This window comes from Schistocerca piceifrons, chromosome 2 (genome assembly GCF_021461385.2).
Source record: "Schistocerca piceifrons isolate TAMUIC-IGC-003096 chromosome 2, iqSchPice1.1, whole genome shotgun sequence".
Classification (NCBI taxonomy): domain Eukaryota; kingdom Metazoa; phylum Arthropoda; class Insecta; order Orthoptera; family Acrididae; genus Schistocerca; species Schistocerca piceifrons.
In genome coordinates this window covers 577,177,600-577,189,551 of record NC_060139.1, presented here as the reverse complement: position 1 = coordinate 577,189,551, position 11,952 = coordinate 577,177,600, and the positions used below count along the sequence as shown (strand labels likewise).

Below are 11,952 nucleotides of genomic sequence, written 5' to 3'. Positions count from 1 at the left end.
TCATCACATAGAGTAGGCACTGAATGGCAACAGGCACAATGAAAAGCTACTAAACACTTAAGCTTTTAGGCAAATCCCTTCTTCTGAAGTATAAAAAACACACACATTCATAAAAACACAACCAACATACACTCGTTCACTGTTTGTGGGCTCTAAGGTTTTCCATTCCATTTTAGGAGGGGATCCTCTAGATGGTACATGAGTAGGTTGGCATAGGATGGTGTCATGTTGGTACCCTTTGCTGTACCACAGATTTATCTGTATATGATGCCTTCAAAGGAGAAATAATTGTGAGTGAGGGTGTAGTTGATCATGGTGGCAGGAAGGAGGTTGTAGATTTGGAATCAGTCATATGTTGGAAAAGATAGGGTTCAGTAGTAGCTAGGCTATGGATTGTGGGGATGTGAATGTAGAAGGAGATGGCATTGACAGCAATGAGCAGGGCACAGGATGGTAAAGGAACAGGAACTGTGGAGGGTCAGTGGAAAGAACTGCCGGCATCTTTCAAATAGCAGGGTAGATTACGGGTGTTACAGAAACACGAATGGCAGAGATTAATTGAAGAATATTAAGGAAATATAATTCATCCATGAAAGAAGAGGCTTAAAATATACTTTTAAAGACCAATTCTTGAGTGTTCATCAGTCTAGGATCCTTGGTAGTGTGGATAAATAGAAGAGATACACAAGCTTGCGGAGTACAGATGTAATGTAGACGTTCCTTCCATTAGAATGCAACTCAACGCTACACAACTTCATTCGATAGTTTTAAAATTGGTTTTCTACACATATATTAAATGATACACAGTTTTTATAAAAAAATAAGAATTTATTATCTTATGAGTATTTCACAGATGTAAAACTGCTCTTGTCTATTAACAGGCAAATTTTTGATATCACAGTTCTTATTTCTTCACAATAACATACATATTTAAACACTGCTTTCATGATGATTGGTTCATCTTTAGCAGTAATATATTATTGACAAAACAAAACACACTTGAAAAAAGTGTGTTCTCCAGTTATATTATGATACAATTATTTTAGGCAGAGTCTCACAGATAAGGTTGCCACCCATTATACAGGCGACTTAGGTTCACTGGATCTATAGCTTGCTGAATGAGATGGTTCACTTGACCAGCAATACTACTAGCACTCCCTTCTTCAGTACCATGCAGCTTTTGTCTCAGCCGAAGTAAAGCTCTCTCTGCCATTTTATTCACCTCATTTGAAGTTTCTGTAATGAATTTCAACATACATTAGTAGTAATGAACATCATATTACAAGTGTGCACACACACACACACACACACACACACACACACACACACACAAGAGAGAGAGAGAGAGAGAGAGAGAGAGAGAGAGAGAGAGAGAGAGAGAGAGAGAGAGAGATACAGTTTACTGGAGGAAAAACCAATGTTAAAAGGCAAACAGTGCACTGGCTGACAATCAGCTGAAAACACTAAGTTGAAGATTCAGTGAACACATGAGTTTGTGTGTGTGGAAAAATGTGCCACAATCTGTTTGCCACACATTTGAACTGCAATCATAATGCTCTAGATAAAACTATATTGGGTAGCAAGAACTCAAGGAAAGAAAGCTTTACAACTACATGTACATTTTTAATGATGTACAATTGACAAAACACGGTTCAGATGGAAAATGACTAAGTTCCACATCAAGTATTATTGACATGCACAGGTATGACACAAATTGTGGCAGCACTTTCGTCTCATTAATGCCTCAGCTGGGTTTGAGTGGAACATATTAACCATACCAGCGAGATGTACTAGGCACAACATTGGAAATTAATACCAATTAAACACTATACGTGAAAGTATGGGATGTGATCAGTGATTGTGAAATATTCAGTGATTTGATTGGCAGCTCTAGATGTGGTCTGGAAGAAGTGCTAGCATCAATGTGCAAGTAGATCATGGTTAAAGCACCTGGTCATCGCACACTAAATCAGAATTTGATTCCACCATCAGGCTAATATTTTTCTTTATCCCCCATTGTAGAAGATGCCAACACCCTTTCAGTGGTTTCTTCTTGTGTTTTAATGAGTACCGCACTCATGCTTATTACCTTTTCCTTTAGAAAACTGTGGTAGTAGGAGCAAACAAAAAGTGAATCGTATAACCCATAAAACCTTTCAATAGAATTCATCAAAGTCAGTGCAGAGAGAGAAAATTATTATTTTGAGGAGTAAGTTATTTTATATCAATCAGATTTCTATCAAAATTTTATTGTTTATGAGCACATATTTCAAATGTAGATGAGAGTAATCAAATAATTAATCAATTCTTTGACACAAATGAAACATAATGATATATTTCTTTAAACAATTACACACTCAAATGTAATCACCAAGCTCAACAGCAGTTGTTTTACCCTTTTATTCAGGAACACTAATATTCACTTTTACTCTCAATGTCAAAAACAATCAGGGCCAAATTACATTGCTGAAGAGAAAGCTTTGAGCATTCACAGAAGCAGCAGACAGAACAGAAAAGTAGATGCAACAGAAAAAAAACTATGATAAAATTGAGCAAGAGAGAATAATTGTTTAACAATAAACTCATTAATTTTGGTCTTTAAGTACAGTTACAAATGTGTTGGGACACACAAGTTCAACTATTCAATGTATGGGTTTAAATCCTTTCAGACAATATTTATTAAAATCTCATAGGATATGTATGATGACCCGAAATAGATAAGTAGGTATGAAACTGCACAAATATTCAATGACAGGACAAGTGTAAGAAATGTAGAATATGGGTTTCCAGCGGAAATTGTAGCTCATTTCTGTGTAATTTTCTGCAGTCTACAGGTATGAAACTACAGACACCAGGTGAAGGTAAGGCACTATGCTTTGCCTTAGAGCATAATAGAATTTAAGTTGAGAAAATGATTTTGATTTAACTTTTTTTTAAAATTTAACGTCAAGATACTATCATTACTGAAAACGACTTTAAATTTAGAGGTTATGTGCCTGCCATGGGAGAGTTCGTTAATGTGGGACAGCTGGATTCTGACTAAATCAAGTAAGTAGTCACCTTAGCAAGAAAGTATCAGAACTTAGTTCTCTCAATAACTACAGCATAAACCAGTGACGAAAGACTGTTACGCAGCTATAAATTGTTCAGAATCCTTAGTTTTAAAGGTGTCGAACTTAAAGTTTTTTGAGTACATGTGCTTTTAGAGCTTTAATATCTGAAACTGAGTAGTTGTTGCAACATTTTATCATTATATAATTCACAAAGTACTCTTTCATTTACTATAATGAGCTGTCCTTCAAACTGATAAGCACAACTGTGTGGTTAGGTTTCTAGTGCAAGATGGCTTATTCCTAATATGTAATACCACAGATGTACTTGTATGTGAAAGCACTGCATATTAGGACATGCTACATCATATTAATATAATTTCACCCTGGTAGCTGTGTTCAGATTTATATTTTTACTAACTGGTTTGACAGTTTTGTGAAATTTGTGAAGCTCTCACACCACACCGGTGTTACTTATGTTTTAATGTTTGACTTTTTGAAGAACATTATGTTTTATATTTGAATGTATGACTTGAGCAACTCAGCTCTTAAATCACTGTACATCTTTGACGATATGTTCTTCATGTAATTACCTTACCTTCTGATGAAGTCACCCTTAGAGGTGACAAAACCTGGTCAAAGTATATAGAAAACCTAAGCAACCGGTTGGCAGATTCAGGGTGTATACATGGACAAGGAAAAAAAAAATCCCTGATTTTTCCCGGATTTCCCGGTTGAAAATACACTTTCTCCCGGTTAAAAATACACTTTTTCCGTGTTAACTGACAATATACTTTTCTTCGGCACTGTAAAACTTATCAATCATTAGAATGTTTATTGTTTTCTACACAGATGTAGAATTTTCCGGGACTTTAGAAAACGAAACCCAGGGGGGAAAAAAACGCATTTTGGAAAGATCTTTGATGTGCAGCAACATGTACGCTGCATTTTTTCATATTACGGAGGTATAAATTCGAATTCCACCAAACACTGCATGTTACTTTCCGAAGCAATGAAATCGAGATTGCGACGCGCTTTTGTAAGCCAGTCATAGCTCATGTCACGTGATCTCGTCCGCTGATGACAGCATATGACAGGTGATGTAGTCAACGAATAGCAAGATCACTCATAAGTAGTGCGAACACACAAAAAAAGACAGTTAATGGTGGAAATTAATAGACATAGTGTTGCTACAAGAAAAACAAAGCTTTCACAAATAATACTCGCCTCGAAGATTAATAAGCTGCAAGAGAAGCTAAGCTTCCACATATAATGCTGATCTTTTTGCGCGTGTTACACTTTAATAACATCACACAAATGTGTCAGTAAAATTTTTAATAACGACGTAAATGTCTGATCTTCTGGGCTCGAAATTCTTCTAGATGGTCATCCTCTAAGAGTTGATTTTTGAATGAGAGTCAAACGCTCTGTGATCTAAGAAATTCATCGAACATTCTCGCACATAGTTCATCTTGCATAAAAGGAAATTTACTTTGAAAGTAACACTTTTCAAACCATCATTGGCAATATTTTCCCGTGACCTGCTAGAAATTGGTTCATTTCAGCAGTTGCCAGAGTGTGCCAGATAACAGGCGTCACTGTGCCTGCGCAGTTACGATGACGCAGGAAGCCTGCATGTTCGTACGTGTAAAATATTAAAAGATCTTGCATTATGTCATAAAAGAAACAAGCCATCAAAGGATACTTCAAGAGCATCGAAATTTCGTGAACCATACTAAAATGCGTAATTCGGCTTAAAATGCACAATCGTAGGCTATGTCCAGATTCGGATGTAAATTTTCTTGAGTACCAGTACTCTACTATCTCATGTTTGGTTCATTATTATGGCATAATGTCATACAAGCTAGAAGATGGAAAACGTGCACTTGAAATGCTGCGAGTATTTTAATTCATTTGGTAGCTCCTGGCCACAGAAATCCTTTTTGTTTTCACTTAATGTGAGAGCAATAACCGAAGAGGAAACAGCAAAATCACTAAATGTAAACACGGGTCACGTGGAGACTACCCACCTCCCAACTACAACTCAGACTGCTCTGTGCATCAGCCCCGGATCTACGATTTCCGAACCGGAGCAATTTAGATAGTGGCGCCAAGGCACACATCTGTCGCCAGCCGCGCAGGATTAGCCGAGCGGTTTAAGGGTATACGGAATGAGTTTTTCGATGAAAAAATCGATTTTTGGGTAAATGCATTTTCGAAAAATTTAGGCACTCCTGTTTAATACCATGTATAAAATATTTGGATGACGTGAATAGAACTATTTTAAATCATTTTTTAAAATAATTTCGACACACGATGTTCCGCACCTTGTATATGAGACGCGAAATATACCTGATATAGACAGCCTTGCCAGAGATATAATTGAGCACAAGAGAGTTAGCTTTTCTGTTGGCTGCACTGCTAGACAGTTGACAATAGATTCTGCACCATTTGTATTGTTTCCTTTGTGAGTACATCCATGTCATTGTTGTGAATGTCGTATGTGGAAAAGTCATTGAGTTTTCTTTCCTTCAACATGCCAAGACCTAGTCTGAAGGTATTTAGAAAGCGTGTACATTGGCGCAAGAGCGTAAAGTGTACTAAAAATTCATCTGATTCATCTTCATCAGTATCTGATGTCCCAGTAGCGACTAACCTCAACACTGGTAGTGATACATTGAGTGATGCTGCTGCTACTACACCGTAAAGTGCTTCAAGAAGAAAACTAGCTGGAATTGAAGAAGAATACAAGAAACTAAATGCTGGGACTACAAAATATGAGGTAATTAACGTCTCTTTATTATCAGACGTTTTGGAGAACAATATGTGCTGCAAACAACGTGGAAAATGTGGTGTTTCATTGAAAACAAACTTACAAGTAGGACTTGCTTGTGAATTAGAGTTGATGTGCAGTTATTGCAAACACAGTGTTACTTTCTTCAATTCCTCACATGTTACTGCAGATACAGGTAAACTATACGATATAAACATTAGACTGGTTTATGGATTACGGTGTATAGGAAAGGGCAGGGCTGCAGGTGCCATGTTGTGTGATGTGATGAACCTCCCTCCTCCACCTTCAAAATTTAACAAACACATAATTGCAATAGGCTCTGCTGTGGAACATGTGGCACAGGAAAACATGAAAGATGCTGTTGAGGAAGCAGTTGTTGAAAATAATAATAGCAGAGACTTGTCCATAGCTTTTGATGGAAGCTGGCAGAAGAGAGGCCACACATCTCTGAATGGTGCAGTAACAGCTACAAGTGTGGACACTGGTAAGGTAGTTTATGTGGCAATACTTTCCAAGCATTGCAGATGCAAGGAGAAAATGAAAAATAAACATGAAGAGGAGTGCATGGCAAATTACTATGGGTCAAGTGGTGGTATGGAAGTTGCTGGTGTAAGAAGTATTTATCAACGCTCAGTAAAATGGTACAACGTTAGATACATAAATTATCTTGAAGATAGTGACTCAAAGGCTTTCAAAGAAATTGGGGAACTGAGACCCTATGGTAACGATGTGAAAATTTCCAAACTGGAGTGTGTTGGCCATGTTCAGAAAAGGATGGGATCAAGACTTCGACGGCTCAAGGCTAGCACGAAAGGCAAGAAATTGAGCGATGGAAAAACTTTAGATGGGAAAAATAGACTGACTGATGCTGCAATAGATCATATTCAGAAGTGCTATGTTCTAGCAATAAGACAGAATACAGCAGATGCAGAATTAATGAGAAGAGCAGTCTGCGCTCTGTTTTTTCATACAGCTTCAAACAACGAGAAAACATGGGCTATGTCCAAAAGGAGACGATAGTTGGTGCAAGTACAACAGAGGCAAGGTAACTAAGAAACAATACAATCACCCTCATCACCTGCCATCTGCCATAATGGATGAAATAAAACCAATATTCCGAGACCTCGCAGATATTAGTCTACTAAAGAAATGTCTTCATGGTCGGACTCAAAATCCAAATGAGTGTGTGAACCATGTGATATGGAATAAACTACCTAAAACTGTGTTTGTGGGTATAAACACACTTCACTTTGGCGTTTATGATGCTTTTTCATCATTCAATCAGGGCAATACAACAAAGTGCAAAGTTCTGCAGAAGTTGGGGCTCTGTGTAGGACTACGAACGGCCGCAGCTATGCTTTGTTTGGACAAGGAATGGCTCAGGTCTTCAGATAATGCCATAAAAGTATATTCAAAGATGGCTAGACAGCATAGCAGAGCCATCAAGAGGAAGCTGTTGGATGATTCTGATGATACAAGCTATGGAGCAGGCTTGTACTGAAGTAAAAACTTTGAAGCTAATTTCCCGTAACTTTAGTTTTTTTGTGTATAAGGTACATTTTCTCAGGGCCTATTTATAGTAGAAAGATGAAATTTTCTGTAGTTGTTCCTTAAGACCTTCTAATATATCTGAATTAAAAGATATGTGGAATTATTTTGTATTAATGGATGTAAATTTTAAAATACTTGTTAAAATGTATAACTTTTTTAACATTTACAAAAAATAAAATATCTGAAAAACTATACATTATTTTTTCAAAATTAATAATTCAGCATAAAAGCAGAACATATCTCTGCGTTCTGTGAAAAAATCAAGCGTATCGTCCAAATAACAAATGAGAAAATGTTCCTAACTTTTAGCTCAATTTAACATTGTATGCATAGGGCGTTCCATATACCCTTAAGGGGCTCCAGTCATGGACTGCGCAGCTGGTCCCGGCGGAGGTTTGAGTCCTCCCTCGGGCATGGGTGTGTGTGTGTTTGTTCTTAGGATAATTTAGGTTAAGTAATGTGTAAGCTTAGGGACTGATGACCTTAGCAGGTAAGTCCCATAAAATTCCACACACATTTGAACATTTTCTGTAGCCAGAAGCGGGAGAAGGTAAGGTACTAATCGCATGCAACTCAACTGCGCGCACGCGCAAGAGCCCGCCTGCAACTGCTCAAATGAATCTAATGTAAACAACTGTCACGTCACGCTCATCGGAGGCAATTTGTTGTTAGGAAGCACTGCATATTCTTCCTAAAGCCTTTGACACAATTTGGTTGCCAGATGCTTGTATGAGCACAGTGTTTTGTTGTTGTAATGGCGCATTTCCTTTTCGACTTAAGTGTTATTTTCGTTTTTTTTTTTTCTTTTTTTTTCTAGTTCATGTTTTGTTGCTTCAGTACTATTCTGCAAAAGCAGGATACATTAATACCCTTCATTAGAGTATTGGCTCTTACCAGTCAAAATCACAAAAATTCAACTGGTAACTAAAACAATGAAAACTTCCTGGAATTCTAAAAAATTCCCGGGTTTTTCCCGGATTTCCTGGATGTACTGGGTCGAATACACCCTGCAGATTTTTACATGTTTTCCAAATTTGTGTATATGGTTGCTGCAAACATCAGCCATGTTCAAAGTTGTATAAAATTTGTTGTTGTCTGTTGCATTTCTGCATTTCAAACAGATCCAGATCTCAGTCATCTGCTTGATCAGATTATTATTAAATTTCCTCAAACCTTTTCTCATTTCTTTCTGAGTGGTCGTAATTAAAAGTTGTGTATTCTGCTGTATCTATGTCACTTATCCTCAATGAGCTGAATGATAGTAACTTAAAGTTGGCTGTTTTTGTTAGATTTACGGATTGGGAACTTGCTTGCTGCAAATTGAATGCCTGCTCTAATTTTTCAGAGCATTTGTTTAATTCCAAGGACTTCAGATCATCTGCTAGATCAAGTTTCAGAGATAACATCTACTGAAATCTATTGAATACAGGCACATCTGTGCAGTACTGTTTCTTGTTAGTGTGGATTAAGTCTATTTCATCTTCAAGGGGCACAATGTGTAGTATATTGGGTGTTCTGTGGATTGTCAAGTGTACTTTCCCTGCTGTGTCAGTAGATGTAACAATTTCGCTTTTGCAATGTGTAGCTGGAATCATCCCAAAAAAATCCTGCTCATACATTCCACATACGATGCCCAGTGTCGATAGCAAGTATCAGTTTGTTTCCCATTACAAGTAAACTGATATTTAAATCATAATTTTATGTTTCCATTTGACAGAACTGTCCCAAATTAGACTAGTGCATTATTTGTTTTATCGATATGTATTAACCCTTGAGTGTGAAAAACACAATTACAATTGTTTTGGAACATTCCAGTCTTGTTTTGCAATGGCAAAACCGTATCTATTTCTTCATTATTGCTTCAGCTAACAAGGTGATAAATTGGGTTGTCATACATTCAGATGACCAACAGTAATATAAAATAAACATTGAGCTAGGTCAGAAACAAATTATGATGTGTGCAAGAAAATGACTCACACTACAAGCTAGCGGCACAAACCCACAATGATGCAGTTGTTTGCAAGATAATGAGCAACTGAATATTTGGCTGGTCGGGCTCTGATGAAATTGCACTGTTTAATGCTTCAAGTGGGTAATTACTGTGGGATAACATCTGTCCGTGGCAAAAGTGTGTTATAATGGAACTTTATTTCATTATTTTTAAATTAAACAGTGCTGTAGTGCACATTATTTAAGTTTATTTTATGGTTGTTTAGTTAAACTAAGATTCAACTATGATTTTGCTCTTACATGTTTACCTGTTTTAACATTAACACAGCTATTCAGTGCGCAGCATGCTCGCTCGTGTTATGAAAATCTGTGCACCCTGTCACGTGTTACCAGAACGTCAGCAGCGACAGATGATTGGTTTCGCATGGCAGTAGCAGTAACAGCTGTCACTGCTGGAGTGCCCCCCCCCCCCCCCCCCCCTTCCCGTCCCATTAATACACATTGAAAAAAAGCAAGTAACGCACTAGACTAATTTAGGACCAATCTACTGAGTACGGAAGTAAAATTCCACTTTAAAAATCATTAACTGACACTTCCCATTGACAACGGGCATCATATGTGAGACATGACGAGCAAGATTTCTGTGATCTGACACTAGCTACAAGCTGCAAAAACCAGATTGCAAACATCTGCCAAAACACCAGTGCTCTGTCAAACTCTTCCCGCAGTATCATATCTCCCATTTCATCTTCACCTACATCCTCTTCATTTCCATAATATTGTCCTCAAGTACATTGCCCTTGTATAGGCACTCTATATACTCCCTCCACCTTTCTGCTTTCCCTTCTTTGCTTAGAACTGGGTTTCCATCTGAGTTCTTGATATTCATACAAGTGGTTCTCTTTTCTCCAAAGGTCTCTTTAATTTTCCTGTAGGCAGTATCTATCTTACCTCTAGTGAGATAACCCTCTACATCCTTACATTTGTCCTCCAGCCATCCCTGCTTAGCCATTTTGCACTTCCTGTCGATCTCGTTTTTGAGACGTTTGTATTCCTTTTTGCCTGCCTCATTTACTGCATTTTTATATTTTCTCCTTTCATCAATTAATTCAATATTTCTTCTGTTATCCAAGGATTTCTACTAGCCCTCATCTTTTTACCTACTAGGTCCTCTGCTGCCTTCACTACTTCATCTCTCAAAGCTACCCATTCTTCTTCTACAGTATTTCTTTCCCCCATTCTTGTCAATTGTTCCCATATGCTCTCCCTGAAACTCTGTACAACCTCTGGTTTAGTCAGTTTATCCAGATCCCATCTCCTTAAATTCCCACCTTTTTGCAGTTTCTTCAGTTTTAATCTACAATTCATAACCAATAGATTGTGATCAGAGTCCACATCTGCCCCTGGAAATGTCTTACAATTTAAAACCTGGTTCCTAAATCTCTGTCTTACCATTATGAAATCTATCTGAAACCTGTCAGTATCTCCAGGCTTCTTCCATGTATACAACCTTCTTTTATGATTCTTGAGCCAAGTGTTAGCTATGATTAAGTTGTGCTCTGTGCAAAATTCTATCAGGCGGCTTCCTCTTTCATTTCTTAGCCCCAATCCATATTCATCTTCTATGTTTCCTTCTCTCCCTTTTCCTACTACCGAATTCCAGTCACCCATGACTATTAAATTTTCGTCTCCCTTCACTATCTGAATAATTTCTTTTATTTCATCATACATTTCTTCAATTTCTTCATCATCTGCAGAGCTAGTTGGCATATAAACTTGTACTACTGTAATAGGCGTGGGCTTCGTGTCTATCTTGGCCACAATAATGCGTTCACTATGCTGTTTGTAGTAGCTTACCCGCACTCCTATTTTTTTTATTCATTATTAAACCTACTCCTGCATTACCCCTATTTGATTTTGTATTTATAACCCTGTAATCACCTGACCAAAAGTCTTGTTCCTCCTGCCACCGAACTTCACTAATTCCTACTATATCCAACTTTAACCTATCCATTTCCCTTTTTAAATTTTCTAACCTACCTGCCCGATTAAGGGATCTGACATTCCACGCTCCGATCCGTAGAACGCCAGTTTTCTTTCTCCTGATAACGACGTCCTCTTGAGTAGTCCCCGCCCGGAGATCCGAATGAGGGACTATTTTACCTTTGCAATATTTTACCCAAGAGGACGCCATCATCATTTAATCATACAGTAAAGCTGCATGCCCTCAGGAAAAATTACGGCCGTAGCTTCCCCTTGCTTTCAGCCGTTCGCAGTACCGGCACAGCAAGGCTGTTTTGGTGAGTGTTACAAGGCCAGATCAGTCAATCATCCAGACTGTTGCCCCTGCAACTACTGGAAAGGCTGCTGCCCCTCTTCAGGAACCACACGTTTGTCTGGCCTCTCAACAGATACCCCTCCGTTGTGGTTGCACCTACGGTACGGCTATCTGTATCGCTGAGGCACGCAAGCCTCCCCACCAACGGCAAGGTCCATGGTTCTTGGGGGGAGTTGGTTGGTTGGTTGTTTGGGGAAGGAGACCAGACAGCGTGGTCATCAGTCTCATCGGATTAGGGATGGAAGTCGGCCGTGCCCTTTCAGAGGAAC

At 38.2% G+C, this 11,952-nt stretch overlaps 1 protein-coding gene across 1 annotated transcript in view; it reads right to left on the bottom strand.

Annotated features, from left to right (window-relative positions):
• Nucleotides 1-807: 807 nt before the first annotated feature.
• The window catches only part of LOC124777774 (serine-protein kinase ATM-like), a 470,606-nt gene continuing 459,461 nt past the window's right edge, over nucleotides 808-11,952 (bottom strand). The window contains exon 46 of the mRNA XM_047253284.1: nucleotides 808-1,236. Within this exon, the coding sequence (XP_047109240.1) occupies nucleotides 1,055-1,236 (182 nt within the window). The 3' untranslated portion in view covers nucleotides 808-1,054. The remainder of the gene's footprint in view (nucleotides 1,237-11,952) is intronic.